Source organism: Siphateles boraxobius, unplaced genomic scaffold (assembly GCF_051911475.1).
Source record: "Siphateles boraxobius isolate OS27281-9 unplaced genomic scaffold, OSU_SipBor_1 81, whole genome shotgun sequence".
In the NCBI taxonomy this organism is placed as follows: Eukaryota; Metazoa; Chordata; class Actinopteri; order Cypriniformes; family Leuciscidae; genus Siphateles; species Siphateles boraxobius.
Genome location: NW_027509210.1, coordinates 1444146 through 1471512, shown reverse-complemented (window position 1 = coordinate 1471512; position 27367 = coordinate 1444146). Strand labels below are relative to the sequence as shown.

Sequence of the window (27367 nt, the reverse complement as noted above, 5' to 3'; positions counted from 1 at the left end):
ATAGCTATACTGCACTAGCCCGATCAGTAGGCCTATAGCTGTTTTTGCTGGATTTACCTCATTGATAGCCTAAAACCTGCACATAAAATAAATAGTCACACCAGCATGTCTGGTAGCCCAAACAGCTTTAATCCATCAAAGACGAGCAGCTAAATACAGTCTTAGACCAACTAACGTTATCTAGTATCATAAACAGTAGGGGTGGAACGGTACACAGAAGTCACGGTTCGGTTCATACCTCGGTTCAGACATCACGGTTCGGTAGGAGTTCGGTACAATGGAGGGAAAAGCAAAACAAAAATGCAGAAGGCAATTATTTTTATTTTATTATTTTTTACATCCAGTTCTTGCGTATAAATTAGTTGCTTACATTAACAAAGTGGGCCAACAATAGCAGACATAAGCCCTTTAAATAAAAATAAATGCTCATGTTTTATAAAAAGGTTCACAAAACTAAATAAAAATCTTTAGAAAATATGTAAGATAACATTAATTTAGTTGTAGGTTACGTTCTCATATCCATTTTTTTTCTAATGTCACAAGGAATAATCTGGTTTACTGCTTTACACGATTCTTTAGTAGTGTGGTTTGGGTATCCTAAAGTGTTAGTAGAGTAAGTTACTAAAGTACTAAAATAAACATTCACGAGTGTACCTTACTTTTCACCACTGATTCCTGATGGTTTAGAGGACAATTACACCGAGTCGCACACTGTCGTTTCAAAGAATAGTACACCGGCGAGCGCGAAGTATAAATGCCTCGTCCATTTGGGAAGGCGCGCGCGCGGTCAGCGGAGGCTTGCGCTGCGGAGGCAGACTAAAGGAAACAAACCTAGCAGGGCAACAGATTAGGTGTTCTTAAAGGACCCGCGTATCTAACCGTAGTTCCAGCATTACATTAATTTGCACGCGAGTTTTATTTTTATACCGTGTATTCTCCGTGTTAATTCATGCACCGGACCGTGACGCCCGTACCGATTCGCGGTTCAATACAAATACATGAACCGTTCACCCCTAATAAACAGCTATCAGTTAATAGATTTATGTTAACCGTTTGATTTTCAGGATGAATCTGCTTTAACCAGACGTGCACATGGCAAGAATGCAACACAACTTGACCACGGGAATGCTATAGGCCTAGCGTCCTACTGTTTACGTTATAGATTTAGATCGTATACATAAATTTGACATTACAATAAGCGCATTGTTTCTAAAATTAATGGGAAAACTATTGAAATGTTGCTAGCTTGAATCACGGTGGCTCATTAGCAGCTAGTTAAATTACTTCATGTGGTCTAAGTCCGTGGCGTTTAGTAGGCCTATACAGTACATCAATATCACTGATAGATGCTAAAACTATGCATGACTTTCAAGAAACTCTTTAATCTCACCAGATTATTGTGATTTTGGTCGATGTAACCAGCCACCGCGATCTTCCAACATGGATCTTCGTGTTCGTTGCAGGTTCAAATGCCTTCTTCTACGCTCCTTCCCAGAATTCAAAAAATACTGTATGAACCTGTCATTTCAAATAGTGGCGCCAATAGACATGATAAAGTACCGCCTGCCAGCGTGCTGCGTGTCATACGGATATTTACACCGTGTTCAGAACACACAGACACAGACAGACACAGGGAGCGCAGTTCCTCAACTAATAAATGTAGCCTACAGGCCGTCTCGCGTAAAATCCGGGCGTAGGGTATTAATAGGGTAATAAAAGGCTATTATACCCACGAAAACAAACACATTTGCGCATGCACAGAAAACACAGCGAACTTTCTTATTTCTCTCTGTGTCTGTGGAATAGGCTATGCAAGATTATTCTTGATAATATTTTCAGTAGAGAAAGCAGGTGTTTAATTTGTCTAATTCATTCAGTAAATGCATGTACAATATTTAGTTTGTTGGATTGCACCGTCGACTAGGCTACTGATTGAATCAGCCGTTGTTTAGCAACCTAAAAAAACGAAATGAAATTGCTAACTTCGCCACTTATAAATAATAACTTTTTTTATAATAAGCATGAAAGTAGACCATCGTAGGCTAACCTTATATCCGACATTGCTTGAATTTTCGATTTTGTTGTTAAATAACAAAAATGAGGTGTTATTTAACAATGAGGTGTTAAATAACAAAAATTAGGTGTTATTTAACATATATTTCCTAAAATTAACAGTAAGGCGCAGTTATTAAAAATAACAGGTTAATCATGTTGAAATTTGGGTGTAAATTAACAGAAACATTTAACAGTGTAGCTGTTCAGTTCTGTTTTATACTCACTGCGTAGAATTTTTTGTAAATGCGGGTGTCACTACCTGAATTTTTAGGGATTTAATTCGGTTGCTGAATGTGGTTTTCATTCTGAACACACTCTGTGTGTACAAAACAGGATTAAGCACTAAAAGGTGAACTGACAAACGTATTTAGCTGCAGTGTGTACGTGGATTTTTTTGTAAAAATATGACCCAAAGTACTGTTAATATAAAGGAATGTTTCGTATTGATTTTTCACAGGTGTTTTACCCTTATTCTGAATTACACATTGCATTGTGTTGTGTTTTAGAGTTGAAGGAATTGTCTGTAAAGGTACTGGCAGTTTTCTGCCAGGACATTATCCATTTTTCTATGGGTTTCTTTTATTACAATTTACATTAAATAGACAAATAAGAAAATTATCTAATTTTACCATCTCATTTGTTCACAAATATGGGCAATATGCAAAATGCATGATATAAATAAGACAGGGAACAACCAACAATGTAAGACACCTCCATTGGAACAAACACACAAAGTTTGAAATTGAGAAGGAATAAAATAATAATAATAATAATAAAAACACACGGAGGAAGGGTGAAGACAAACAGCTAGCCTATATAGACATCAAAGAAAAACATGCTAAAATAATAATAATGCATATTCTGACAAAAAGAAAAATAAAGCTTCAGGCTTTCGATTTATGTTTTTTTTAAAAGCTCTGAAACATTTTAACGAACTTGCATGGAAATATATTGAAGGAGGGCTTAAATTTTCTTTCCATTTACAAGTATGAATATGATATTTACTCATCAATAAAACAAAATTTACAACGTCAGAGAAGGGTGAATTTAAATCGCACCTAAAAAGGAGGATATATTGTTGTGTTATACAAGGAATTGTCTCAATTTTAACTGACGATCTATGTATATCAAACCAAAATTTTAGAACCTCATAACTCATAGTAAAAGAATAGGTGATCAAGTGTTTCAGGAAAAGAAGAACAAAACCCACAAGGATCCACCTCAAAATAAAATCGTTTCTGTATAAAGTATAAAATCACTAACTGGGTAAATCTTAAACATAATTTTGTAATGAGTCTCCTTGACCTTAGGAGCAACTGGGTATGCATAAATCAGGTAAAAGCTTTAAAATTCCCTCAATTTTACTCAACAGGATTCTACCCAAAATAGATGGGTCTTGAGAACCAATTATATAAGGATGTTTTAATACTTTCTATTTTAGAGTTAAAATTTTAATGTCCTTTATTAACAACATATTTGGTAATCATAACTTCTAGGTCTTAAAGGAGTAGTTCACCCAAAAAGGAAAATTCTGTCAGTATTTACTCACCTACATGTCGTTCCAAACCCATAAGACCTTCGTTCATCTTCGGAACACAAATGAAGATATTTTTGATGAAATCCTATGGCTCAGGATGGGCTCCATTAACAGTTATTTAATTAACACTTTGAAGGCCCAGAAAGGTAGTAAAGACATCATTAACATAGTCCATGCGACTACAGTGGATCAACCTTAATTTTATCAAGCGACGAGAATACTTTTTGTGCACCAAAAAAACCCCAAAATAACTTCTTTATTCAACAATTTCTTCTCTTCCGTATCAGTCTCCGACGCGCGTTCAACTTATTAAAAACAACTTATTAGTGGCCTTGTTAGTGTAATCATAAATATTAATCAAGATTTAATTTCATCCATTTGATTCAATAACCACGATAATCCAGTGACCCTCGTTATCGCCGGAACTTGCAACAATTCTACTCTCCATCCGTTTAAACAAAAGCAGACTCCTGCTGATGGGACGTTCCAGAATAACGAGAGAATAAAGCCTCTCCACCCCATTGTGACTTCCAGAATCTCACATCGACATCAGTTGAATGAGTCTCTTGAAGAAAGAAACAATTAACTTTTACTTGCTTTTAGAAAAAGTGCCTTACGTTTAACATTACACATAATACCTCAAACATTTAAAGATAACAGAGAAAAAGACATGAGCTGAGTGCTGTTGTGTATATTGATTTATATCTGTCTGTTAACTTGAGAAAGAAGGGTGAGATCTGATATTTGTCACTTAGATTATTTTTTATTACATATAATCGTAAGATATCTTAGTGCTTAAAGATATCTACTTATTGTTGATTCTGCTTTCACCTTGCCAACTTTGTCCCAACAAACCCTTCCTGTAGTTGTTACCCCTGCTTTCACAAACTAGGCTTTAGTCTAGTCTCAGACTAAACTGCATGTTTGAGCTGTTTTTACTGAAAGCAACTTGCACTGAAATATCCTAAAATATGTCAGTGCCATTGTTTTGTTTCAAGATGCACAGCACTAATGTTGTTTCCTAATGCACGTTTATAAAAGCTGTTTAAATGTTCTAATTTAACTGAAGCGACTCCTGGCTTAATCTAAGCCCTGTCTGTGAAACCAGGCCTATGAGTTTTACACCACTGTGAAGATATTGTAGACCCATTTTGTTAGATTCCTCCTTACAAAACTGCTTCAGCTAGAGTGAAATATGTAGGCTTTCCAGTATGAACTGGACATTTCTGGTATTGCCATAATACTTCAATGGGGTTTATATGTGAACTTTTAGGACATTTCAAAACATGTGTTGCTTGTACATTCTGGATCATTCAGATCAAAAACTTTCACACCTGTGAAATATAGTTGAAATATAATTTTATATAATTGAAACTTTGAAAGTGATGTTGATATCTTCTTTGGGGCGTTTTGTTTGACTGCATTTCCAGTTGTCTCTTTTTGTTTTGCAACTGACTATAATTGTTGTTGTACAAGGAACAAAATATAATTCAGTTTATTGAATTTCATTTATTTTGTTCAGGTACTTTCTAAAAAAACAGATTAATTAGATGAATATGACATTGTCTTTTTTCTAGACTTTCAGACTGCAGTATCACAGAAGAAGGTTATAAAGCTCTGGCTTCAGCTCTGAGATCAAACCCTTCACACCTGATAGAGCTGGATCTCACAGGAAATGATCCTGGAGAATCAGGAGTGAAGGAGCTCAATGATTTACTACAGGATCCAAACTGTCAACTGGAGACACTGAGGTGAGACACAATGAAATAATAGAAAATACATTATATGCAGCCAAATTATTAATAGAAATATTATTTCAATAATACAATAAGCTACATAATATTTTGTTACATCAAAGTTGACTCAGTGATTTCAAGACAAAAATCGTGTAAAATGGATTTTGTCATTACACCAAGTTTAGTTGAGAATTTAACTGAATCCTGCTTCATCTTCTCTTCTGCAGGTTTTTGAGTCCTGTTGCATATGAAGCCTGTCAGTATGTGACTGGAATTGTGGGTAAAAACCCATTACTCATGAGAAAGCTGAATCTGAGTAATCGTGAACTAGGAGACACACGAGTGAATCAGATCGCTGCTTTACTGCAGGATAAACACTGTAAACTCAACACACTGATGTGAGTATTTTACATGGTTAAAAATGGTATTTTTATTACTTTTATTAGTAATGTTACAGTAGTCTGTATTACTATTTCCAGTCAGGGCTGATTTTGCCTGGGCAGACACAGAACCACAATAAATTGATTTTAATAATATTTCAGTTTTTGACTGTTGAACGAAACACATTAGATTATTCATATGCATGTATGTATATATATATATATATATTTTTTTTTTTTTTTTTCTCAGTTAATATGTGTAGTGATTTTCAAATGACAAACTACTATCAGACATGACTAGGGGCGTAGTCCCCCAATTACCAAAACATGCATTTATAGCCTACCATGGTTAATGTAAACATCGAATCAGGCCATTAATTAATTATATACATCGCACGTTCAGAGCTTTTATAAGCACAAAGTTCCTGTACGAATCAAATGGTTTATTTGACTGTGCATGTGCATGAGTGCCGCTCGCGAATCACCGCTACTCTACGAGCGTTCACCAGCGCGTTACAAAAGTGTGATGAGATTTACTCGAGCCGTTCCATTCGTGACGCTGGTGATAAAATGTGCAACCCATCTGAATTCTATTGCTGATTTACCGCTTTAAAACACAATGGAGAAAGTCAAACATTATCTAAAACAGCAGACCCGCCAACCTGTACACATTTTGCGTAGCGGATACGCATTTTGACCTCAAAGTACGCTGGTATGATTTGTCACTCTAAACTACGCAAAAACCTGGTGACGCCTCTGTCCACACGCAGTCCTCAAATCAAGCAACAGCAAAAGAAGCGGAGTTCGACCAATCATAGCGCTGGGTTCATTCTCCAAACGGGAATGATTGACAGATGCGTAAGGCCTATCATGAAAAAGAGACTGAAAATCGACAGTAATAAAGAATCCGCTCGATCCTCTTCCACTCCCGCGGCCGCCGTCTGACTGAGTTCATCAGCGAGGACAGTAACTTTACAGTCGTCACAGCACTTCTGACTCCTGAAGGGTGAGATAAGAGGAAGACATCATTCAGCCATGCAAATTCTAAAATGATTAAGTTTTGATGAACAATAAATCTAAATAAAATTAAAATTGCTATGGCTTAGTGATTATGAAAGTTCTGTGATTTGTGGATTGATAAGCGCGAGTCTGGAGAAACAGGCATTTATTCATTCTTTCTCAGTGTTGAGAAACATAGCCTGCATGTTTTACGTTATTGTGTTAATAACTAAAGTACCTAATTATGTTACATCATAATTTTGTATGAAAACTGGTACGTTACTTTTTAATCGAGCTCTCTCTCACAAACACAGACCGCGCACACACAGAGAGAAGATAATTGTAAAATGAAAATTGACGGGCTAAGTTTAAATTTTGTTCTTGGTGTTTTTTTTCCCGTCAAAATGTCAGAAAGCATTTTTTAATATCCATCCGTGTTTTTAAAATTCATTAAATGGCGGACGTTTTACTATTAACACAGCCCTATATGTCAGATTCGTCTAACTTATACTTGATATTCTTTTTAGAATAAGTGATTAGTTTTGCTATTATTGGTCATGTGACAGGAGAACTCCTGTCTATTCATTGTCAACTATTTTCTATAAGTATGTTTGTATTGGCTAACGTTTATTCAGCTAATGCGTGTCCGGTTTAAAATGTGCAATGTTCAAATGCAAAGACAGCATGTCACAAATAAATGCCCTTTTTTCTGTGAGATTTAGTTTCATATTTGGATATTGGAATAATAAATTAAGTTGCCTATCTGAAATGTACACACACTGTTCCTATGTTGTTGTTACTGTTTTCTAGGGGTTTCTTAATTGTAGACTAGTTGACCAGCACACATTATATGCAATGCAATATTAATCATGAATAAAAAATGGTTTTGAGCAGTAATGAAACTTTGGACTTTCGATTGTATATTGCAGTGCAAGTGAAATTTTGGATTTGGGTCGAATTCAAAAACCTTTAGAAGTCAAAACTAGAATTATGAAGATAGGCATGTGTTTGTGTGTGTCTTGCATTCTCAAATAATGACAAAAATATATGACAACTATAATTTGATACAATGTACCGGTCACAGGCTGGGGCGAGCGTCAGCGGGCCGCCCACCCCTAACTTGAGCACCGCCCCTAAGGAGCTGACCATGGACACGAGGGAGGCAGACACAGAATTTAAAATAAATATATGTTCTTTATTAAATAAAAACAATATTAATAGTCTCATGAACATTCCCTCTTTCGGGACACTCTTCTTCGGGGCTCAGACAGAGAGAGATATGAACATAAATGAACGCAACTCAGCAGTTTCAGACAGAGAGAGGAATGAACAGAATTCACAGCTTCGGCGTTCTCTTCTTCGAGGCTCAGACAGAGGGAGAATATGAACAGCTGGGGCTGCGAGTGAACAGCAACAACACCATTCCCACACTGGCATATTCACCATACACCAGGCACGTGCACACAGACATCAAAAGGGGCTTGAGCACCTGCCCTTTTTATTCCTGGAGAGAAAGTGCCCTTTTTACTGGGGTGCTATTTTTAATTTTTGAAAAATAATATAGCCTATATTCCTGTTTGCGCACATCTTCCCTGTCAAAAAAACACTATTCAATAAATATATATCTAAATATCAGGTCAGGAGTTCTGAAGCGCCCCCACACTCGTATATTTTTACGTTTCTGTCAGTCTGAGGTGTCGTTGCCATAACGCGTTGCTATGGGTTGCGTCACTTGCGTGTGTGTGTGTGTGTGTGTGTGTGTGGACAGCAGGCGCAACCGTAGTGAAGGTTATGCGTTTTAAAATGAAAATGCACTGCGTAAAACGTATTCCACAGACTGCTCGGGAACCGACGCTCTCGAGCCAAATATGGTTCTTTCAGTGAGTAGGCCTATATGGCACGTCGGCAATTTTTAAACTTTTTTTTTCAATAATAAAAGGTAGTGTGTCAATTCAGTTAAAAATCAACATGTCACATATTTTAAAATATTACATAATTCATTGAAGCCTGTTTGTCATGTATAATACACCGACCAATCGTCATCGGGCACAAGAAGTTCAAATTTCATTGGACAATGTGAAGTGGAGCGGTAATTTTCTGGTCATTCATAAATCGTTTAAAAATGTTATTTATGAAGCGATCTGAATCTGCGTCGTTGAAACAGTGGATGCTAATTGACTACAAAGCACTGCAAAAAACAGCACCAACAGTAGCATTAATGGTAAGTAGTAAAAATTACTTCAATTTAAAAAAAAAATATTACAATTTAAAATAGTTTTCTATTTTAATACTTTAAAAACATACATATATATATATATAAATAATTTATTTCTGTGATGCAAAGCTGGATTTTTTTTTTTTTTTTATTGAATCTGTACTTTCAGGATCAGGATTCATTGATGAATAAAAAGTTAAATAGAACAACATTAAATTGAAATAAAGTCTTAATTGTCACTTTTTTATATCAATTTAGCACATCCTTGCTGAATAAAAGTATTAATTTCTTTTATAAAAAAAAAGAAAATGACTGACCCCAAACTTTTGAACGGTATGTGTATATTGGTACAAAATAAAGCATTAAAAATAGTAGTATATACTTACATATATATATATATACCCCTTTTTTACATTTGAGCCCCTGCCCCTGAGGAACTCTCTGCACGTCCCTGCCATACACTGTAAGATTTCACTCGTGCTCATTCCCACAATAGAACTGCAATTCAACAGACTCACTGTGCAATCAAGGCTTCCACCCGCAATCCAGCCGAAATCTCCTCTCTCTCGTTCTCTCCCTCTCCTCCTCGCAGCCTCCCTCCTCTGCCCCTGCCTCCCTCCGCTGCCCCTGCCTCCCTCCTCTGCCCCTGCCTCCCTCCGCTGCCCCTGCCTCCCTCCTCGGCCTCTCACCTGCTGCGTGCACCCTCTCTGCCCTTCATGGCTGCCGCGTCTCCCTTTTATGATCCATTTTGGAAACCGCGTCCCAATGGCCACCCCAAACTCTCCTCCTCTCACACCAGTCAGCAATTCCACTAATCAATTGCCCCGATCGGCCATAACACACGGGGAAAACCGGAACCGGCCTGGTGTTGCACCGGAAGTGCTCCCCCGTAACAACAACTTCCGTGCACAAGGTTCCGGCTCCGGCCCGTGACATACTGATTGTGTAAATGTCGTTCTGCAGAAGTCTGCTGCTACAATAAAGAGTAAAGAAAACTGACAAAAGATATTGTTGAAAAATTATAGAGAAGAATCGACATCTTCCAGCACACAGAACTAGTGTGACAGCCTTAAAAACAGAGTATGGGAATTAAACTAAGTGCCTGATGTAGCATTTCAGTCTTTTCTCTTTCTGTCTTCAGTCTGCGGAAATGCAGTATTACAGAGAAACAGAGTCTCATCCTGACTTCCGCTCTGAAATCAAACCCATCACACCTGAGATATCTGAACCTGAGTGAGAGTGAACTAGGAGACTCTGGAGCGAAAAACCTCAGTGATCTACTGATGAACCCACACGTAGTGATGGCCGGTTCGTGAACGAATCGTTCTTTTGAACCGGTTCTTTTTAGTGAACCGGTCGAACCAGTACACTAAATCGGACTGAATCGTTCGAAACACTTCGCGTCTTGCGTCAGTGCTGATCCACAAGTTACTGAAGTTAGCCTACTCACTTTCAGACATGCCTGACAGCCCCTCGGACTCGAAATAAACCAATATCCCGGAGTATATTTTACTCCAGTAACTCCAACAGTTCACTGAACTGAGACGTGCTGAGGAGAGAAGTGATGAGCACGAGCAGCTGATACTGCGCATGCGCGTACTACTGAACCGAACGCACAGGTACAGCCTGCAGCACGTTTTTCGAAATCGAATCACCAGTAGGCCTACACTCACTGACTGAACCGAAAACGGTTTCTTTCGGACGCGTCCGACATACTGAGAACCGATGAGCTGGAGATACTGAGCATGCGTGTAATTATTTTCCCCGGACGAAATACATGCTAGGGTACTTTATTATTTTGTTGCAAACCAAAAAGGGTTACAAAATAAAAAATATTGGAAATGTTTATGACTTACTGTATTACTTTACTGTATTATCACTGTATGAGTTTTTGAAACAACTGGTGGAGCGAAAGTATTAAATTATTAATTTTAAAAAAAAATTGTCTTAAATGACTGTGCATTGTTTTAGTTGAAGATGCTGTTGAAGGCTAAATGAAGAGTGTTTTATGACCTCAATAAGGGATTTTGGACAAAAATAACAGTTACAGTAGGCTGTTTTAACAGAAAGATGTATGGCGATTTATGAAATTCCTGTACTGTAATTATAGTTAATGACACATTCACAAATTTAGTTTGTATTAAATAAACTGTTTTAATAAAACTGTCAAAGTGTTTCAAACAATACACCATTAAAGTTTAACAAAGAAGAATTGTTGAGAACTAGTGCACTTGCACTGTATTTAACTCAGGCAATGCCTGTTATTATCTTGCAATATTGAACACAGATTTAATTAGGCTATCTAGCATTCAGAAATATGAATGTTGTTTATAAAGCATTACAGCAAAATAATTAACATGAAAGCACAACTGCTACATTTTAAAGGTTTGAAACACAATTAATGTTTTGTAAAACTGTCAAACTAAACATTTAGGCTATTTGTGTTAACATTAATGCATGATATTTTCAGGAACAGCTTATTTCTAAATAAGTTCATTAAAGTACAGCGAGGGCGGTTCAAAAGCATATGGAGCCGCCAGCTCTCTCTCTCTCGCGCGCGCGCGCGATCAGCGCCGTTTTGCTACAGCGATTCTCAAGAAGTGTTGCAGTTTCGAATCACCAGTTCACTGAACCGAAAACTGTTTCTTTCGGACACGTCCGACATCTGAGAACCGATGATCCCCGCGGGATGAAAGAATTTACATCATTACGTCAATCTAAATGACGTCATTACGTGATGACGTAAACGAACCAGTGAACGAGTTTTTTTAACCGGTTCATTGAAACGAACTGTCCGAAAGAACCGGTTCGCGGAAAAGAACCGAACTTCCCATCACTAACCCACAGTGCAAGCTGGAGACACTAGAGTTAGTAACATTATACTGTACAGCAGTTACTGTGATATTATTTATTTATTTTATTTATTAGTTTATTTGTCAGGGACCATGCACAGTTCAAGCCTTGTACCAGAGTTAGCTATACGGCTAATTTACATCTGTGGTCCCTGGGCAAGGAAAAGTAAAAAAACAACAAACACACAGTACTCACATAAAAACCAGAATACAAATATACAATATATAAAAAAGTCAATGATCACATATCTGATTCGCCTTCAGCCAAATCTTTACGGACATTTTAAAACTGCTAAGGCTTGTACAATGTAATTTGGGATTAAGTTCCACTTTTCAACCACTGCAAATGAAAAAGCTGATTGTCCAAATTTAGTTTTCCTAAATTGAGTGTAACAGTCACCTCTTACAGAAGCCCTGGTGACCCTTACATTATCTCTGCAAAATGACACACATTGCTTGAGTGGGGGTGGTGCAAGATCATGTATCAATTTATACATCAGGCACATGTCAGCAAAGCTTAAAAAACTGTCAAAGGTTAATAAGTTGTATTTTTTTATAATGATACAATGGTGGTAGTTTCTCGTTCTTTTTATGCAGCACTTTCACCGCTTGTTTGTAAAGGGTATGTAAGGGTTTTATCGTAGTCCCACCCGCCTGTGACCAGCTTGTAGAGCAATAAGATAAATATGAAAAGATCATCGTATGTAAAAACAATTTAGCTGCAGCTATTGGTAACTGATGTCTTATATGTCTAAAATTAGCCAAATTAGCTCTGACACAATTGGATATTTTTTTATGTGTTTTTTAAAACTTAAGTTAGAGTCAATAATTAATCCTAGATACTTGAAATGATCAACAATATGTATTGTCTCTCCCATAATACAGATATCAGGCTGATGTCGTATAACATTCTTCTTGATAGAGAAATACATACCCACTGTTTTGCTTACGTTAAGAGTAAGACAGTTGAGAGTTAACCAGTCTGATACTTTGGTTAGAGCTGCAGTAAGTTTTACTGCGGCTTGTTCCCTAGATTTTGCATGGGTATAGATAACTGTATCATCTGCGTACATTTGGATATGAACTTCCGGACAAGTCAATGGCAAATCATTAATATACATGCTAAATAAAATTGGTCCTAAAATAGATCCCTGAGGGAATCCAATAGTTATTGCAGTAATTACAGTTTAAACAGGACTCAAGTAATAGTGTTTATAGCTCTGCACCTTCTGTTACACTTTATTTTAAATGTCTTTTAACTGCTGTAGTAAGTAATAAATCTTATTGTACCAGTGTATATTTTAATTTTTCTCACAACCTCATTTTCATAAACATAATATTCAATGTTTTCTAACCTGACTAAGGTCTATTGTGTTAAAGTTGAATAATTTGATACAATGTACTGATTGTGTAAATGTCGTTCTGCAGAAATCTGCTGCTACAATAAAGAGTAAAGAAAACTGACAAAAGATATTGTTGAAAAATTATAGAGAAGAATCGACATCTTCCAGCAAACAGAACTAGTGTGACAGCCTTAAAAACAGAGTATGGGAATTAAACTAAGTGCCTGATGTAGCATTTCAGTCTTTTCTCTTTCTGTCTTCAGTCTGTGGAAATGCAGTATTACAGAGAAACAGAGTCTCATCCTGACTTCAGCTCTGAAATCAAACCCGTCACATCTGAGATATCTGGACCTGAGTGTGAGTGAACTAGGAGACTCTGGAGTGAAAAACCTCAGTGATCTACTGATGAACCCACAGTGCAAGCTGGAGAAACTACAGTTAGTAACATTATACTGTACAGCAGTTACTGTGATATTACAGTTTACAGTTTATTTTAAGACAACAGGACTCAAGTAATAGTGTTTATAGCTCTGCACCTTCTGTTACACTTTATTTTAAATGTCTTTTAACTAGTAATCGACATCTTCCAGCACACAGAACTAGTGTGACAGCCTTAAAAACAGAGTATGGGAATTAGGGCTGCACGATACTGGGAAAATATGTGATATGCGATATTGTTGTTATGTATTGCGATAACGATATTTCTTGCGATATAAAATTTCCCTAGAGAAATGCTATTTTTATTAAGCTTTTTTTTTTTTAATCATTTGTAATGATCATACAAAAAAAAACCAGGTAGGCTAAAATATATTCTTCTAATCTTCAGAAGAATATCTCAGTTTTTTTTTCAGAAGGAGTTACACTTGCAACTTTTCAGAATGCCGCAAGCTCACCACAGGTCATGTGACAAAAACCCACAATCAGCTTCGGCCTTTCCGTAACAACATCGAAAGCTCGGCCGAACAGCTGATCATACTGTACAGGGCGGGTTTTTATTTCTCATCTCCATAAATATATCTAGAAGTAAAGCTAATACAAGGGCTAGAAATCAGTGAATCCTTTGCTGATACTTATTCGTCATCATGGAAAGCCCTCAGCGCAGTTCATGGTTGCATAGCAACGACAGACGCAAGCGCTTGTGGAAAGAAGGAGATAGCGCCGTGGCTGCACTTTCCAGGCGTTTTTAGACTCGATATGTGAACGGCCCCGTACACAGTACCTGCATTTGTGACACTTCTTCTCTATTGAAGCCAAAATATTGCCATATTTCAGACGTAGAGGCCAATCAGGATGTTCTCTGTCTTACAAGCGCTTCATGAGGCACATGCGCACACACACGCAAGCTCTCTCGCTCTCTCCCTCTCTGCCGTGTGCGCGCGCTACACAGTCTCTTCTGTCTCGCATGTAGGGTGACCACCTGCTAATAAGCCCAAGGTGGGACAAGGGGTATGTTTCTGAGGGACAATGTGGGACACTGCCTGGCGCGGCGGTGCCCCCACCCCACGGACAGACTCACTGATAGTGGTTTACCCATTTCTAGCACATACCACCTTACATGGTATATTAATAATGCCCTATTCCCCTAAACATGTGTAATTGCTGATGTATGCTCATGAATAGGCCAACCAATGTGTATTTTTTTCTAAATAAAGATTCATAATATTTTGAACATTCAATGAATTGACAGATGCACTTCCACTTACGATTTACTTTAGCTATTTAATTTTATTTATTTTTCATTACAATTTATTCACCTTAAATAAATAATAATATAAAATTATAGGATTAACAGGAATAGCTTGTTTTCACATGACGTGACGTCACTGCGTTGCCATAGCGATACATACAGATGGAGGGCAGGAAGTGATTTTCTATATTTAGGACTCACTATAACAAACTCAAAATGCCTATGTTTTGCGTCGTTTATGGTTGCTCAAATCGATCAAACCACGAGGAGTTTTTATCGTGTGCCAAAATTTGTTGTTCATAAGGGGGGAAAATACAAGAAATTGACAGAAAAACATCGGAAAAATTGCCGGTCGGGAGGAGCCGAATGGGAAAATGCCCGTGTGTGTGTCAGTGATCACTTCGTCAAAGCTGAGTTAATACAGCTTATGTGTCTGTTTGTGTAACGTACCAGTTTTTGAACTTTGTAAAGTCAAAGTATGTCTGTGAGACGAGGTAGTTGCTGATCTACCGCCTCAATGGCAGGCAAATCTTTCAATTCAGTTGAAAATCGGTCCTCTTCATAACGTCTGGATCACGTCCAACATATGTTTAGATTTTTTGTTTATATATTTCTCTTGTAATAGCGTCTAAAGTAGTACAGTACGGACTTTCCTCCATCACGTCCATTGCGTTCTTCACTTCCTGCCCTCCATCTGAATTTCGCGCGTCAACACAGTCACGTGACTGCAAACAACCTATTGTAGTTGCTCAACACCACAGGAACAGTTTAAAAAAAAATCTTAACTCACAACTCCAGAGGTTCACGGAACGAGAAGTCACTGCGCTGTCATGACAACAATGAAAAAGTTGACAACAACCTAGTCAGCAGTTCAACTGAGGTCACGTGGGTGTGGCAACAGTAGCGTGCTGAACTGTCAAGTAATGTTCGTTTGGGTGCCTGGGGCTCGAGGATATAGAGCGACCGACTTTTTTTTTTGAGCAAGCATTGATTATGCGTGACACGGTCTCAATTTGCGGGACGCATGAATTGGTATTCAAACGCTGTGCGCGCACGCGCTACGCGGGACGGGTGGTCACCCTACTCGCATGCGCGCTCTCGCTCGCTCGCTCAAGATTCCGGGAGATTTTAACTCATTTGTGGGCATCAGGGAGCCACTATCAATATGCGGGAGACTCCCGGAACTTCCGGGAGACTTGGGATGTCTGAAAATAAAGTAATTTATCGCACCTTTCTGCGATACGGATATCGCATATACTATTATCGCGATAACAATAATTTTTTGATATATCGTGCAGCCCTAATGGGAATTAAACTAAGTGCCTGATGTAGCATTTCAGTCTTTTCTCTTTCTGTCTTCAGTCTGTGGAAGTGCAGTATTACAGAGAAACAGAGTCTCATCCTGACTTCAGCTCTGAAATCAAACCCATCACACCTGAGAGATCTGATCCTGAGTGAGAGTGAACTAGGAGACTCTGGAATGAAAAACCTCAGTGATCTACTGATGAACCCACAGTGCAAGCTGCAGATACTATAGTAAGTAACATTATACTGTACAGCAGTTACTGTGAGATTACAGTTTATTTTAAGACAACAGGACTCAAGTAATAGTGTTTATAGCTCTGCACCTTCTGTTACACTTTATTTTAAATGTCTTTTAACTACTGTAGTAAGTAATAAATCTTATTGTACCAGTGTATATTTAAATTTTTCTCACAACCTCATTTTCATAAACATAATATTCAATATGGAGTCAAACCTGACTAAGGTCTATTGTGTTAAAGTTGAATAATTTGATACAATGTACTGATTGTGTAAATGTCGTTCTGCAGAAATATGCTGCTACAATAAAGAGTAAAGGAAAATGACAAAAGATATTGTTGAAAAATTATAGAGAAGAATCGACATCTTCCAGCACACAGAACTAGTGTGACAGCCTTAAAAACAGAGTATGGGAATTAAACTAAGTGCCTGATGTAGCATTTCAGTCTTTTCTCTTTCTGTCTTCAGTCTGTGGAAATGCAGTATTACAGAGAAACAGAGTCTCATCCTGACTTCAGCTCTGAAATCAAACCCGTCACATCTGAGATATCTGTACCTGAGTGTGAGTGAACTAGGAGACTCTGGAGTGAAAAACCTCAGTGATCTACTGATGAACCCACAGTGCAAGCTGGAGAAACTACAGTTAGTAACATTATACTGTACAGCAGTTACTGTGATATTACAGTTTACAGTTTATTTTAAGACAACAGGACTCAAGTAATAGTGTTTATAGCTCTGCACCTTCTGTTACACTTTATTTTAAATGTCTTTTAACTAGTAATCGACATCTTCCAGCACACAGAACTAGTGTGACAGCCTTAAAAACAGAGTATGGGAATTAGGGCTGCACGATACTGGGAAAATATGTGATATGCGATATTGTTGTTATGTATTGCGATAACGATATTTCTTGCGATATAAAATTTCCCTAGAGAAATGCTATTTTTATTAAGCTTTTTTTTTTTTAATCATTTGTAATGATCATACAAAAAAAAACCAGGTAGGCTAAAATATATTCTTCTAATCTTCAGAAGAATATCTCAGTTTTTTTTTCAGAAGGAGTTACACTTGCAACTTTTCAGAATGCCGCAAGCTCACCACAGGTCATGTGACAAAAACCCACAATCAGCTTCGGCCTTTCCGTAACAACATCGAAAGCTCGGCCGAACAGCTGATCATACTGTACAGGGCGGGTTTTTATTTCTCATCTCCATAAATATATCTAGAAGTAAAGCTAATACAAGGGCTAGAAATCAGTGAATCCTTTGCTGATACTTATTCGTCATCATGGAAAGCCCTCAGCGCAGTTCATGGTTGCATAGCAACGACAGACGCAAGCGCTTGTGGAAAGAAGGAGATAGCGCCGTGGCCGCACTTTCCAGGCGTTTTTAGACTCGATATGTGAACGGCCCCGTACACAGTACCTGCATTTGTGACACTTCTTCTCTATTGAAGCCAAAATATTGCCATATTTCAGACGTACAGGCCAATCAGGATGTTCTCTGTCTTACAAGCGCTTCATGAGGCACATGCGCACACACACGCAAGGTCTCTCGCTCTCTCCCTCTCTGCCGTGTGCGCGCGCTACACAGTCTCTTCTGTCTCGCATGTAGGGTGACCACCTGCTAATAAGCCCAAGGTGGGACAAGGGGTATGTTTCTGAGGGACAATGTGGGACACTGCCTGGCGCGGCGGTGCCCCCACCCCACGGACAGACTCACTGATAGTGGTTTACCCATTTCTAGCACATACCACCTTACATGGTATATTAATAATGCCCTATTCCCCTAAACATGTGTAATTGCTGATGTATGCTCATGAATAGGCCAACCAATGTGTATTTTTTTCTAAATAAAGATTCATAATATTTTGAACATTCAATGAATTGACAGATGCACTTCCACTTACGATTTACTTTAGCTATTTAATTTTATTTATTTTTCATTACAATTTATTCACCTTAAATAAATAATAATATAAAATTATAGAATTAACAGGAATAGCTTGTTTTCACATGACGTGACGTCACTGCGTTGCCATAGCGATACATACAGATGGAGGGCAGGAAGTGATTTTCTATATTTAGGACTCACTATAACAAACTCAAAATGCCTATGTTTTGCGTCGTTTATGGTTGCTCAAATCGATCAAACCACGAGGAGTTTTTATCGTGTGCCAAAATTTGTTGTTCATAAGGGGGGAAAATACAAGAAATTGACAGAAAAACATCGGAAAAATTGCCGGTCGGGAGGAGCCGAATGGGAAAATGCCCGTGTGTGTGTCAGTGATCACTTCGTCAAAGCTGAGTTAATACAGCTTATGTGTCTGTTTGTGTAACGTACCAGTTTTTGAACTTTGTAAAGTCAAAGTATGTCTGTGAGACGAGGTAGTTGCTGATCTACCGCCTCAATGGCAGGCAAATCTTTCAATTCAGTTGAAAATCGGTCCTCTTCATAACGTCTGGATCACGTCCAACATATGTTTAGATTTTTTGTTTATATATTTCTCTTGTAATAGCGTCTAAAGTAGTACAGTACGGACTTTCCTCCATCACGTCCATTGCGTTCTTCACTTCCTGCCCTCCATCTGAATTTCGCGCGTCAACACAGTCACGTGACTGCAAACAACCTATTGAAGTTGCTCAACACCACAGGAACAGTTTAAAAAAAAATCTTAACTCACAACTCCAGAGGTTCACGGAACGAGAAGTCACTGCGCTGTCATGACAACAATGAAAAAGTTGACAACAACCTAGTCAGCAGTTCAACTGAGGTCACGTGGGTGTGGCAACAGTAGCGTGCTGAACTGTCAAGTAATGTTAGTTTGGGTGCCTGGGGCTCGAGGATATAGAGCGACCGACTTTTTTTTTTGAGCAAGCATTGATTATGCGTGACACGGTCTCAATTTGCGGGACGCATGAATTGGGCTTCAAACGCTGTGCGCGCACGCGCTACGCGGGACGGGTGGTCACCCTACTCGCATGCGCGCTCTTGCTCGCTCGCTCAAGATTCCGGGAGATTTTAACTCATTTGTGGGCATCAGGGAGCCACTATCAATATGCGGGAGACTCCCGGAACTTCCGGGAGACTTGGGATGTCTGAAAATAAAGTAATTTATCGCACCTTTCTGCGATACGGATATCGCATATACTATTATCGCGATAACAATAATTTTTTGATATATCGTGCAGCCCTAATGGGAATTAAACTAAGTGCCTGATGTAGCATTTCAGTCTTTTCTCTTTCTGTCTTCAGTCTGTGTGAATGCAGTATTACAGAGAAACAGAGTCTCATCCTGACTTCAGCTCTGAAATCAAACCCATCACACCTGAGAAATCTGAACCTGAGTGAGAGTGAACTAGGAGACTCTGGAGTGAGAAACCTCAGTGATCTACTGATGAACCCACAGTGCAAGCTGCAGATACTATAGTAAGTAACATTATACTGTACAGCAGTTACTGTGATATTACAGTTTATTTTAAGACAACAGGACTCAAGTAATAGTGTTTATAGCTCTGCACCTTCTGTTACACTTTATTTTAAATGTCTTTTAACTACTGTAATAAGTAATAAATCTTATTGTACCAGTGTATATTTAAATTTTTCTCACAACCTCATTTTCATAAACATAATATTCAATATGGAGTCAAACCTGACTAAGGTCTATTGTGTTAAAGTTGAATAATTTGATACAATGTACTGATTGTGTAAATGTCGTTCTGCAGAAATCTGCTGCTACAATAAAGAGTAAAGAAAACCGACAAAAGATATTGTTGAAAAATTATAGAGAACAATCGACATCTTCCAGCACACAGAACTAGTGTGACAGCCTTAAAAACAGAGTATGGGAATTAAACTAAGTGCCTGATGTAGCATTTCAGTCTTTTCTCTTTCTGTCTTCAGTCTGTGGAAATGCAGTATTACAGAGAAACAGAGTCTCATCCTGACTTCAGCTCTGGAATCAAACCCGTCACACCTGAGATATCTGGACCTGAGTGTGAGTGAACTAGGAGACTCTGGAGTGAAAAACCTCAGTGATCTACTGATGAACCCACAGTGCAAGCTGGAGAAACTACAGTTAGTAACATTATACTGTACAGCAGTTACTGTGATATTACAGTTTACAGTTTATTTTAAGACAACAGGACAAGTAATAGTGTTTATAGCTCTGCACCTTCTGTTACACTTTATTTTAAATGTCTTTTAACTAGTAAGTAATAAATCTTATTGCACCAGTGTATATTTACATTTTTCATCATTTTCATATACATAAAATTCAATATGGAGCCTAACTTAAATAAGGTCTATTGTGTTAAAGTTGAATAATTTGATACAATGTACTGATTGTGTAAATGTCGTTCTGCAGAAATCTGCTGCTACAATAAAGAGTAAAGAAAACTGACAAAAGATATTGTTGAAAAATTATAGAGAAGAATTTACAAGCTCAGTCAACATGAAGGATGGGGGTGCACCCAAACACTACTGGTGTTTTTCTCTTCTCAGTAAATAAATCTTGTAGCAGAGCTACAGCAAGCGTTTTTCGGTGGTGGAAATCCATTAGCTACTAAAACTTCTTTGTCAGTGCATGGTTGCATAGCAACGACAGACGCCACGGGAAAATCAGACCGACTGTACTATTAATAATAAAAGATAAACTAATGTGCATTGTAAACGTCAGTAATTTATCATTTTTGACTCATTCTTTTTATAAAAAAATATTTAAAGGCTGAAATATGGGAGTTTTATCTTTTTTATAAAGACTTTTTTGTCAAAACTTTATTTGAACTTGTACATGTTAATAGATAACATGTTGCAAGAGACTCTTTTAAAATCTGGACATCATTTTTAATTGTATTATTTTAATTATATTAGTTTATGTAAACAAAAAGTGCATACTGATGCTAATTTTATTAGCAATTTTATTTTTGTTATTTGCTGGTTTTTGACATAAAACTTTTTCTGATGACTGAATTAATTGAAATAAAATGATTTTTTCAGAATTTCTTTGATTTTAATATATTTTTTTTTGGTAATGCAAAGGTCATTTGGTAGGCCTTAAATTTCAATCTTTATGGTCTTAAAATGTCTTATAAAGGTCTTAAATTTGACTTACTGAAACCTTTGGACACTGCAGATATAGTCACATTTACCTTACATCTACTATTAAACACATTTCTTTCCTGTTACGTTATTTAAACTTCATATGAAATTCTAAATGAAAATGTGTGTTATAGGCCTATATATCACAAATAAAACCACAGATCCCTGCAGATCCCCGTCTCTACAGATCGTGTCTCCTAGACCATTGAAAGGCCCAAAAAATCAGTTTGGAATTTGTCCTTAATTTGTTATGAAGATGCTATAACTTTGCAAAATGAAGATTTTCTTTCTCTCTTTTCTCCAAATGTAGCTTAAGCTGCTGTGAAATGACGGATGAAGGTTGTTCTGCTGTGACTTCAGCTCTGAAATCAAACCCGTCACACCTGAGAGATCTGAACCTGAGTTGGAATAAACTAGGAGACTCTGGAGTGAGAAACCTCAGTGATCTACTGATGAACCCACAATTCAAGCTGGAGAAACTAGAGTTAGTAACATTATACAGCATACATTATACAACATACTGTACAGCAGTTCAGTTTACAGTTTATTTTAAGACAACAGGACAAGTAATAGTGTTTATAGCTCTGCACCTTCTGTTACACTTTATTTTAAATGTCTTTTAACTAGTAATAAATCTTAGTACACTGCTATATATTAAATTTTTTCTAACAGCCTCATTTTTATCCACATAAAATCAAATATGTCATCTAACCTGACCAAGGTCTATTGTGTTAAAGTTGAAGAATGTACTGATTGTGTAAATGCGGAAAAGAAATCTACTGCTACAATAAAGAGTAAAGAAATAGAAATAGAAGAAAAATGAAAGCGAATAAACCACATCTTAATATGGAGTCAAACCTGACTAAGGTCTATTGTGTTAAAGTTGAATAATTTGACACAATGTACTGATTGTGTAAATGTCGTTCTGCAGAAATCTGCTGCTACAATAAAGAGTAAAGAAAACTGACAAAAGATATTGTTGAAAAATTATAGAGAAGAATCGACATCTTCCAGCACACAGAACTAGTGTGACAGCCTTAAAAACAGAGTATGGGAATTAAACTAAGTGCCTGATGTAGCATTTCAGTCTTTTCTCTTTCTGTCTTCAGTCTGTGGAAATGCAGTATTACAGAGAAACAGAGTCTCATCCTGACTTCAGCTCTGAAATCAAACCCATCACACCTGAGATATCTGAACCTCGGGAATAATAAAATAGAAAACACAGGAGTGAATCACTTATGTGACATATTCAAGGATTCACTCTGTAAACTGGAGAAATTGAGGTCAGTAACATTCACATACATCAGTGGTTCTCAAACTTCTCTTATGGACATAAACCACATTTTGGATATCATATTTTGTTTAATATTAATATTCCTGTAGTTCAGAATCACTTGCTTATGAGACCCACATCAGTTATTTGACTCTTTCCTTTTGCAGATTTGTGGAATCTAATAACACACACACACACACACACACACACACACACACACACACACACACACACACACACACACACACACACACACACACACACACACACACCACAATAGTAACATTTCAAACTTTTAAAATCCAAATAAATACATTTATACATCTGTAGCAATTTAGTCTATTTCAAAACTCTTCTCGTCTGTTTAGAGGAGCTTGAAGTGCTCTGTCTAGTTTAGAGATCAACAGCTGCTCAAAACCCCATATATCCAGGCCTGGTTGTGCTTTGTACCACCTGAGATCAAAACGACTAAAAGAATCAACATGTTTAAAGCTGCATTTTTTTTTTTAATTAATTTTAAAAATAGCACGTTATTATTCTGAGAGTGCAAAAAGCTCTCCTCCAAACCGTGGCTACACAAACCTAATACACTTTGATAACCCTGTAATATTGAACTGTATGTTAGAGCTGTTTGTATGGATTTCTTTGGAAATTACTTGCATCATACACACAAAAGCCCTTTTCACACAGCACGTTGATCCCGGGAAATTGCCGGAAAATTGGCAGAACACCTTCTGTGTGAACGCAAACACCATGAAAAAAGCAAAGGAAAAATTATTTCTTTGCATTTTTTATTCAATTATGATAACAATAACAACAATCAAAAAAAAAATTTTTAATTAGACCCTACAGTATTTTAGATACAATCCTCTACCAAACGGTTGAGACGTCTGTTCATAATAAAAGAATAATCTGTAATACAGTACAGAAATGGTGAAAAAATGATATTGATCAAATATTTTTCATCAAATATGTAATTGAATAATATTAAAATGAATCATTTCAACAACACTAACCCTTTTGTTCATTGTAAATAGCTAATTTTACCAACATTAGCTAATTTTACCAACACTACCATAAAAGGACAACTCAACTGTTTGGTAGAGCATGTTTTAAAAAAAAAATTGACCCTTATAAGACTTATTTTTGTTTAATTAAGTTACATAATTCTGTTTAACAACTCCTCTGAAACTATAATATGTCATCCAAATAGTCTTACCTTTAAAATTCAGAGAAAAGTAACTCCAGTAGTTAGTTTTATTTTTCACCACTAGAGGGATAAAAGTGTAGTGATAAAGAGATACTCAACCCAAAACTGAAAATGTTATCATTTACACACCCTCATGCCATTTCAGATTTATTAGTTTCTCCAGATGAACTCAAGATTTTTAGATTAATAATCTGTCTCTATGAGTCTATACAAGTGTACTGGACCTCCAAAGATGATTCTTGATAAACCACACAAAGCAAACACAGCCGTTATCCATACGACCCCAGTTGATAAATTAAAGTCTTCTGAAGCAAAACAATATGTGTTGGTGAAAAACTTTTTAAACAATAAACCATAACATAATCTATAAACCAACTGTAACCTTGTGAGGTGAATCTCTTTAACAAACACTTCAACAAAGTGTTCAATAAGTTTAAACCAAGACACTTTATTCTCAGTCTCTCCTGAAAAGACTGTTTACAGTGTATTTGTGGAAAATAATTCACCTTAGTCGTGTTTTGTGATCTGGTGAAAGTAAGATGATCTCTGTCTGTTTCTCTCGTTCTAGACTAAACGACTGTGGCATTACAGATGTTTCTGCTTTAACTGAGGCTTTGACAAACTCAAATGCACTGCAGTTTTTAAAAGAGCTTGATCTGAGCGACAATATGATCAGAGACTCACAGCCGCTCAGAGACGTGTTACGAGACTCAAACTGTACACTGAGGTGAGTAAACATCAGTGATGTTAAAGATACTTTCATTTATCTCTGACAGTCTTTCAATATTTGTGCAAGGAAAATATAATTAAGTTTTATTGAAACCATGTGGGCAAAATTTAAATTGATTGAAAACCAGTTAAGCACAAGCCACAGCTAATTCAAAATCACTGGTCAATCACACAGTCTCCTGCCAAGAAAGCTCAAAAAAACATAATGCTCTCTCATGATGTGCTTCATAACTTCTAGTAAGGTAAAAAAACGACTAAAAAGGCAGTATTATGCAGACCAGACAAGTAGTTGCGACTTAGATTTGGCGAGATCATTTAAAACCCACATCTTATGAATTCAAAGTGATAATACAGAAATGCATGTATTTAATAGCAAATTTAAACCACGCTGCGTCCACAAATGTAAAGTTTATCATACTAGCTCTTATGTATTACTCACTAGTAATGTAAACAGCATTATTAGAAATATACATGTACACTTAAGTGATATTGAATGATTATTGTTGGTTTAGTACTCTTACAAATGATAATTTTATTTTATTTACAGGTGAAATGGATTGAGAAGATCTTGATCAGAGCTGAGATGAAGCAAGAATAAAGAAATCTTTAGTATAAGACAATCATGATGATATTGGAATTTAACTCATCCATATTGAAGCAATTAAAATATTGCTAATCATAACTGTCATTGCCAAATTTAGCACTCAAATGTTTCAAGTGATATTGAACGTTAAACTATTCGCAATCAGAGAGAGAGAGAGAGTGAGAGAGAGAGAGAGAGAGTGTGAGAGAGAGAGAGAGTGTGAGAGAGAGAGAGAGAGTAGTGATAGTAATGGCAGAGAGAACTAAACAAAAGTTTAGTCTGGTTACACTTTAGGGCTGTGATATTAATCTAATTTTATTTTTGATTTTGTGTTTCAAGGATTATAAAAAGAAGATATTTGAGGTAAAACTTTAACTAGCCACGTTCTCTCTAGCGCAACTTCCTTCCCTTCACAGCAGTGAGCATTCCTTCCTCCATAAAACCCGAACTTCACGTCAGAATCAGGTTTAGGTTTGGGTTTGGGTTTGGGGGGGGGGCGGTCTCTCGAGAGTCACGTGTGCCACCCGCTGGTGCATTATATGTATTAATTTCTGAATCTTTCTGAATGCATGTAATGCCATTTTAACATTTTGTGTAAAACTGTTAATGGAAACACAGTCAGGAAACAATAAGATTTAACGACTTCTCAGTTTATTTGCATTCTGAGCTCTCTTTTCCCCAATAATGTAAAGATCATATATGCTATATGCTAAGACTATAATTTAAACTGAACATAAATTATTTTAAAACAGGGAAGGAGACTTGAAAATAAAAGCACAAACCTGAACAAAAATCAAACAAAAAGATCCCCAAACCATCACAGCACATTAACACACTGATAAAAGTTTGTGTCTTAATGTGTTCTATAGAAAGGCACTAACCTCAACTGAATCGGTATTGACACTGATAGATAAATTAAAACTTTATATTCAAAAAAGGTATATTTATACCAGTTTATTGTTTAATACTTACATTTTAATAAACAATGAGCAGCTCTCGTATTTACTGTCAAATCAATTTATTCTCAAATATTTTCCATCTCATCTGAAACAATACTTTTCATAAGAATCTTTGTCTAAAAAAAAAACTGTGTAGGAAAAAAAATGAGTAAATCCCATTTCAATACATTTTTGAAAGCCACTCCGCTTCAGAAATTTTCATTTTGTTATTACTCTCATTTAGTATAACAACCAACTTTACATTAAAACTGCGAGACTTACAGTGTTAACCTCAGTCTTGAAGACTGTTGAGCTCAGTTTGACCAGCTGTCCTGAGGAGAAACATCTGAGGAGGAATATTTGCCTCATAACCTTCATAAACATGTGTTTAATGGAAATCGAGAGATTATAGTTAAGCACAATGAACAGTTATAACTTACCTCAAGGCTCCAGATAAGGAAGTTCACCTTAACTACTTGCATTAACTTAACTTACAACTAAGTACAATCAAGGAGGATTTCAGAATAAATGAACATTATGTAAACTGGAGGGAGTTTGTCAGCCGGCCAATCTAAAGGATTTATGAGATAGTGGATAACTTGTAGAGCGTCTGACTGCATTATCAACACAAGGAAGACACAGGTGCAATACAATTACTTTTTTATTAACAAGACAATAGTGACTAACAGAACTAAATTAAAACCAGGAGTGGATAAAGAAATAAAGTGCATTAGATTCATAGAATGTAAGTGATTAAGTTGTTGCTATGTTGAGTTATTTGATGAAAAGAAAAACTGGTGAAGATGAAGAACCTTATTCTGCTTTAAACAAATAAACAAGATTATTTGTTATTAAATGAATCAGCTATACAAAATCTAAATGTAAGTTTTTAAAAATAATTACATACTAATAATATACTCTAATGCCAAGGTCTCCAGAAAGAGGTTTGGTTAAAGTGCAGCATTTTTTATAGATTTACTTGGATTTTAATCTAAACAATCGTTATGTTTGAATCAGGATAATCGGGTTTACTGAAGAAGTGTTGTGTAGATGCTTCTCAGAGTTTTCTGTACAGGTGATTATTTTCATTAAAAGCTGCATGTAACTGACCAAGTTCATTTGTTTCAGCTCAGTGGATGATTGACAGGCAAGTAGGCGGGACTTCACTTCAGTCTGGGATGCATTGAAT

General features: G+C 36.8%; 1 protein-coding gene across 2 annotated transcripts in view; it reads left to right on the top strand.

Annotated features, from left to right (window-relative positions):
• The window catches only part of LOC143730748 (NACHT, LRR and PYD domains-containing protein 12-like), a 277613-nt gene that overhangs the window by 29972 nt on the left and 220274 nt on the right, over positions 1–27367 (top strand). The window contains exons 9-19 of one of the 2 annotated variants that reach the window (XM_077221320.1): positions 5170–5343; positions 5556–5726; positions 13381–13554; positions 16167–16340; positions 16815–16988; positions 19601–19774; positions 20249–20422; positions 21756–21929; positions 22555–22728; positions 24497–24655; positions 25205–27294. In XM_077221320.1, the coding sequence (XP_077077435.1) occupies positions 5170–5343; positions 5556–5726; positions 13381–13554; positions 16167–16340; positions 16815–16988; positions 19601–19774; positions 20249–20422; positions 21756–21929; positions 22555–22728; positions 24497–24655; positions 25205–25208 (1726 nt within the window). In that variant the 3' untranslated portion in view covers positions 25209–27294. Of the gene's footprint in view, positions 1–5169; positions 5344–5555; positions 5727–13380; positions 13555–16166; positions 16341–16814; positions 16989–19600; positions 19775–20248; positions 20423–21755; positions 21930–22554; positions 22729–24496; positions 24656–25204; positions 27295–27367 lie in introns of those variants that run through there. The other variant, XM_077221318.1, reaches the window with a different exon arrangement.